The sequence below is a fragment of the Propithecus coquereli genome, unplaced genomic scaffold (genome assembly GCF_000956105.1).
Source record: "Propithecus coquereli isolate 6110/MARCELLA unplaced genomic scaffold, Pcoq_1.0 Scaffold285, whole genome shotgun sequence".
In the NCBI taxonomy this organism is placed as follows: domain Eukaryota; kingdom Metazoa; phylum Chordata; class Mammalia; order Primates; family Indriidae; genus Propithecus; species Propithecus coquereli.
Genome location: NW_012148452.1, coordinates 2696876 through 2703307, shown reverse-complemented (window position 1 = coordinate 2703307; position 6432 = coordinate 2696876). Strand labels below are relative to the sequence as shown.

Here is a 6432-nt window from a genome sequence, read left to right as displayed (position 1 = left end):
GGAGGCTGACGCAGGAGGATTGCTTCAGCCCAGGAGTTTGAGTTTGCTGTGAGCTAGGCTGACACCAAGGCACTCTAGCCCAGGCAACAGAGTGAGACTCTGTCTCCAAAAACAAACAAACAAAAAAGAATATTAAAACTCATAGAAACAGAAAGCAAAATAATGGCTGCCAGGGGCTGGGGAGAAAGGAAAATGGGGAGTTGTTCAATGGGTATAGAATTTCAGTTTTACAACATAAAAAATTCTGGACATTGGTTGTACAACAGTATGAATATAATTATTAACACTACTGAATTATACACTTAAAAATAGTTGAGATGGCAAATTTTATGCTATACATGTTTTATCACAATTAAAAATTTTAAAAAAGCAAAAAAAAAAAACCTTTTAGGAATAGGGGTTATTAGGATAGCAGGAAAGAAGAACATGTTTTCCCTTCTTATTTGTCAGTATTAGAAAAAAAACTAATACAAACAAATACAATTTTAAAAATCCTTTCAGAAGTCCCGCTTTTTCTGTTACCTCTCTGTGTCCTCTCCTAGATCCTCAGTTTCTTTGGTCCAAAGTATGCTACTATCTTCTTTATTACCACCAGTTTCTTGTTCTTCTAAGTGACTTTTATCTAAAAACAGTTGAAAGAGTTAATTTTATTAGAACAGGAAAAAAAATTGAGAAAGCCTGCCTTAAAATGGAGTGCAAAAATCAAAGCTAATCAGTGGTCCCTGAAGTGTGCAGCGCACTAGAGCCCCTCTTCCCACGAGAGCAGGGGGCCAGGTGGCAGTCTGCGGGTGCCTTATTCACAGCAGCTGCTTCTGGGGTCTTGGGAGCTCTTTGGTGCCAGGTGAAGCTACAGGAAACCTTGCCTGTGCCAAGGCTGGAGAGAGACAGAGGAAGCAAAGGAAAGAAAGGGCACATAAAACAGGAAGCAAGCAACCCCGAAAACAAACTACACAGACTTACTTTGGGGGACCATGCTGTTCTCACTTATTAGATGTTTCTAGGTTGGAGCCCCAGGGAAGGAATTTGGGTGGGGAAGCTATGTACCCTTTAATGTATGCCAAGAATTTTACATATGCTGTCTCATTTCATCCTGCTGGCAGTCCTGTGAAGGACAGAGGACTAACATCTGCTAGGTGTTTTACAATGTACCAGCCAGTATACATGGAGGTATTATACGCATCATGAAATAGGAGTTATTATCCCCATATTATAGATGAGGACTACTGAGACTTGGAGACATTAAACAGTTTGCGACACAAAAGTAGCTGGGAGTGGTGGCTCATGACCATAATCCCAGCACTTGGGGAGGCCCAGGTGGAAGGATCGCTTGAGGCCAGGAGTTTGAGACCAGCCTGAGCAACATAGTGAGACCCCACCCCTACAAAAAATAAGAAAATCAGAGAAGCGTGGTGGCATGTGCCTGTAGTTCTAGCTACTTGGGAGGCTGAGGCTAGAGACTGAGGTTGCAGTGAGCTATCATCGCACCACTGCACTTCAGCCTGCTTTACAGACCCTGTCTCTAACAAAAACAACAAAAACAAAAGTAACCAGTGGAGTCAGAATTGAGGTGGAGTTGTGCCTGACCTCAAGGTCACACTTGCCCATATGAACTACTATACTGCCAAGGACAGTGTTATAGCAAGAACCTGATAAAAAAAGATCTGTGTAGTTAGCTTACCGTTTGCAGTGATGCCGGGATCACCTGCTGTGTTCTCATGCAACACTGAGGATGAGGCCTGCTGCTGCTTCAATTGCTCTGTCACAATACAAAAGCAGAAGGTAACTTAGTTCCTCTTTTGCATATCCCACCATTCTCTAGAGCAGTGTTTCTCAAAAGGTGGTCCTCAGACCAGCAGCATTAGCATAACCTGGGACCTTATTAGGAATGCAAATTCTCAGGCCTCATTTCAGACCTACTAAATCAGAAACTCTGGGGATCCAGCAATGTGTTTTAACAAGCCCTGCAGGTGATTCTGATGCCTGATAAAGTTTGAGAACCACTGCTTTAGGGTATTCCAAGTTTGAAAGCAATTTTTCAAGTATGGCAAAATCCCATACAACACTCAAAATAGAAATAAAAATGATGATACATAGTACTTGGAGAGCCCTATGTGGCAGGTCCTGTTTCTAAGCATTTATGTACATTAATGCGGGATTAATGTTCACAATTAATCTTCACAACAACCCGGTGAAATTGATTGGATTATTGTTATCCTGTTTAACAGATGAGGAAAATAAAGGTAAGTTAAAGAACTTACCTAGAGTCACACAGATAAGTGGTAGAATTGGGCTTTGAATCTAGGCAGCCTAGCTCTAAGCTTTCTGCTCTTAATCTCTATTTTATACTTTCTCAAGGAGTTTATAACAACATCAGAACAATTCAAATGTCTTCCCATCTCTACTGGCCTATGCTTTTTTATTTCCTTCTTTTTTAAGAGACAAGGTATTGCTATGTAGCCCAGGCTGCTGGAGTGCAGTGGCATGATCATAGCTCACAGCAGCCTCGAACTGCTGGGCTCAAGTGATCCTCCTGCCTCAGCCTCTCAAGTAGCTGGGACTAGAGAAGCCCGTCACCATGTCTGGCTAATTTTTTTTTTTTTTTTAGAGATGGGGTCTTGCTATGTTGGCCAGACTGGTCTTGAACTCCTGGCCACAAGCAATCCTCCCATCTTGGCCTCCCAAAGTGCTGGATTACAGGCATGAGCCACAACTCCCAGCCTGTTTCACATTTTTTACTTGGTCTATAGAAAGACAGAAGACAAAGAATATCCATCATTTCCAGTTCCTAAAGAAATACTCACTGGGCCAAGACAAGCATCTGCTAAACTCAGTATGCTGCTTTGCATTTGTTTAGTCTCCTCAAAGTGCTCCGCCAAGCAGAGGGACAGCTGGGAGGCAGCATAGACAAGCCACCCTGAGCTGGCTGGCATGGTCCTGTTCTGTGTAGGCACAGGTCTGCTCCGTTTCTGCAGTGCAGGAAGCAGCCCTACCTGGAAGCTCCTGGGTGTCAAGGCGCCCCATAAGAGCATTTAACGTAATTTGAAATTTAAAAAATCCATTTTTATCCTTGTTAAAAGTAGTTCCATGCTGATTTTAAATGATCACCTATATCTTAGGGTTCTAAAGACCCTCCCCTTTAAATCCCTATCAGGAACCTACAGCCTTGGATGTAGGCCCTCCAAAAGAACAGGTGGCAGTTTCAGGTCACTCCCCTAAGGTCTCTTTAGGAGAAACAACAATAGAGTGATGATACACAATAATCAGGGGGACAGGCCCATTATCAGGAGAAATTACTCGCGTGCCCTCCGCCCTGTGTCTTTCTGGAAAATTACTGACCCATCTCAAAGTGCAGGCATCACCTAGAAACCTGGCCCAGATAATTCCCATAAGTGAAATAAGGGAAGGCTTCTGCAGGCTGCACTGGGGTACAGCAGCGCCATGAGGCCAGCGCCCAGGAGGAAGCCTCGTAACACAACTGCTGACATGGGGGAGGTGGCCGGAGGGTTCGCATGCTGACTGTAGAGAGAGGACAGCAGAGGAGAAGTGTCGGCTGTGGTCAAACTGCAAAGGAGCCTACAAGTACTGCCTTAAACCAGGACCAAGGAACAAGGATGCTAAGAAACTAACTACCCAAGCTGGATGTGTGTGAGGTATCCCCCACTGTCAACACTTCTATTATTTTAAGAACAGCAACTGGAGAAGAGGAATTTGCAAGGACTGCCTAGAGAGTCTCAGAGGCGGAAAGCAGGGGTGGGGCTGTGGGCTCTAAGATCCTGACTCAACAATGCTGTGACCTGGACAACCCTGTGGCACTGGGGGAGGGGTGCAGTGAGGCATGAAAGGGCCTCTGGCTATGGAAAAAGAAAGAAACCAAGGAAGGTTATGGCAACCTGACTGGCTCTACCTAAGCTTGTCAGGCAAGGGGCAGGGGCTAACGGTTATGATGGGAGCCTAGAGGGTAGCTGTCTGTTGAGTAGACAAGTAAGCCCTCATTTACTTCTTTATGAGACACAAAACCTCAGAGACCCTGAAAACCAGGTGGTTCCCCTTAAGAAATTCTCTATGGGCTCCCTAACAAGAATTGGACTATCAGGAGTCTGATGAGAGGCATCCTCTGAGGGCAAGGGGCTAAGCTGGCCAGGCCACCAAGAAGGGAACAGTGAGGTCTTTCCAGGGGAAGCAGACCATATATATAACGCTCTGTAACTCTCTACAACTACGTACCGTTTACTTTCAGCATAAGCTCAGCTGGGCAGGGCCAGCAAATCAGCTGCAAACGAAATCGTTAGTACTGCTCAGTTTCTGCCTGAAAATTCTGGTCTCATGAGGTTTTGTGTCCCTGGCTTTCCTGCTCTTAGGAAAGGGAATTATTCACAATTCCAATACTTTTAATACCTCCTGCTAATGGCAAAACTGAAAGTACAGGTGTCTTGGCCTGAGCAGCGGACCTCAGGCCTCCATGGAATGAGTGGTTTGGTTTCAAAAGGAGATAAGAATTCCTCTAATAAAAGAAGTTCATCATAATAAACCACTCGAATGTTGTCATTTCCCCTTAGAATCATCACCATAAACCCTTTAAGTAACAAAATGACAACAGACACACCCCAATTATCCCAGCCAGGCTGTGGCCCATTTTACTGGAAAACTGCCCCTTCCTAAATTTTGTACATTCAACCAGACCTTCATAGGGCCTTTTTCACTAGTGCTCATACTGAGACACAGAAACCATACTGTGGTCAGTGGCTTAACTGAGCAGGGACAAGGAGTAGGTTCTGCATTGAACATCCCTTACCAATTTCGTCAAGGAGCTCCTGAGATGGTGGTGGCAGCTCATCAATGCGATGCTGTGAGATGACTTCTACTAGTTCTTAAAGAAGATAAAGGGGAAATGACTTAACACCTTCCTGGACTTCAACTGGATTTTTCTAGGCTCCCACACAGACTTCACTGGAGGGTTTCCCAAAGACGAAACAAATTAAGGAGGAAGGAAGCCTCTTAAATAACAGTCCTAGGAGAGACCTCCTAGCATGTGAATGGCCTTTATCCCTTTTTACCCCAAACTCTTTCCGACCTCAGCCCTTACCCAGTCCTGATCCATACGTGCTCCTCCCTTCCCAAGGACATTTAGAGTAGGTAAGGTACAAACTCTTACTAGCAGGCTGAGGCTTAAGCTGGACCAAGGCTGCTAGAGGAATACAGAAGTTCTGGACCAGCCAAAATGAACGAAAACACAAAGTAGGAGGCCTTTATAGATTATCAGGCCCGGGGATATAGGAACAACCACACTTTGGGTCTTGCCCCGAGTGCTCAATTATAACATTAACTAAAAAGCGTCAATATAATTCACAAAAATCCCTGTCCACCTGATGAAAATTCCAAGAGCTGTACCAAAGATATAAGACATTGAATTAATGTAACAAAGGCATTATGCCTTAAGAGCTGATAACATGCTCAGACCCTTTGATTTGGAAGCTGTCTTCTATGAATCTATCCTAAGGAAAGGATCAGAAGTGCAGATAAAGACATGCACAAAGAGCAACAACTGGAAAATGATATAAACCTTCAACATAAGGGAATGGTTAAGCAACATATGTACAAGAGACTATTATGCAGCTATTACATCTATTTATGAATAATTTTTCATGACAAGGGAAAATTCTCAAAAATCTATCAAGGGGGAATGAAAAAGAACTGGTATCCAACATGATCTCAACTATGCTAAAAATATTTTATGTACTTATAAAAATATAAAAAATATATAAAAAACATAGGCACCAAAGTAGTACATGAGGTAAAAAAAAAAAAAATTGTGATGGTTTTCTTTTTTTAAGCTTTTCTTTATTCTCCAAGTTTTCTACAAGGAGTGTGTTTTACTTTTACAGTTGGGGGAAAATAGCATTTTTGTTTGAATGTAGCATCAAAGATTGGTGGGCAACAATTTAAGCCTCCCATAAATTGGCTATTATAAACTTCACTTTTGATATTAAACACAAGGTACCTTTAGGCAGGCTCCTTCTCTGGGTGGTTTGGGATGATATGTCAGATGCCTTAGCAATGCTGGAGGAACCAGCCCCAGTAAATGCAGACAATCTTTTCTACAAGTAAGAGATAAACGTGGTAACTGACACCTGTGTTGAGTTAAAAAAGCACATGCAACTCAGTCATTTCCACTCGATTTGTTAAGTCAAACTCACTCACGTCACTTCCTCTGGAAAGCATTCTTATCCCTCTCTGCTGCCTCAGCCATCAGCACTTACCTCTGTGTACATCAGGCCTTTCTTTCTCACTGTGGCCTCAAATTCCTGGGCTCAAGCGATCCTCCTGCCTCAGCCTCCTGAGTAGCAGGGACTACAGGCATGTGCCACTATGCCTGGCTAAACTTTCTTTTTTTTTTTGACACAGAGTCTAACTGTGTTGCCCGGGCTAGAGTGC

General features: G+C 43.5%; 1 protein-coding gene across 2 annotated transcripts in view; it reads right to left on the bottom strand.

The window, feature by feature from the left end:
* TEX14 (testis expressed 14) overlaps positions 1-6432 on the bottom strand; it is a 92792-nt gene that overhangs the window by 12970 nt on the left and 73390 nt on the right. For both annotated transcript variants that reach the window (XM_012648439.1, XM_012648438.1), the window contains 4 exons: positions 5999-6095; positions 4793-4861; positions 1679-1756; positions 523-622 (listed from right to left, as the gene is read on the bottom strand). In XM_012648439.1, the coding sequence (XP_012503893.1) occupies positions 523-622; positions 1679-1756; positions 4793-4861; positions 5999-6095 (344 nt within the window). The remainder of the gene's footprint in view (positions 1-522; positions 623-1678; positions 1757-4792; positions 4862-5998; positions 6096-6432) is intronic.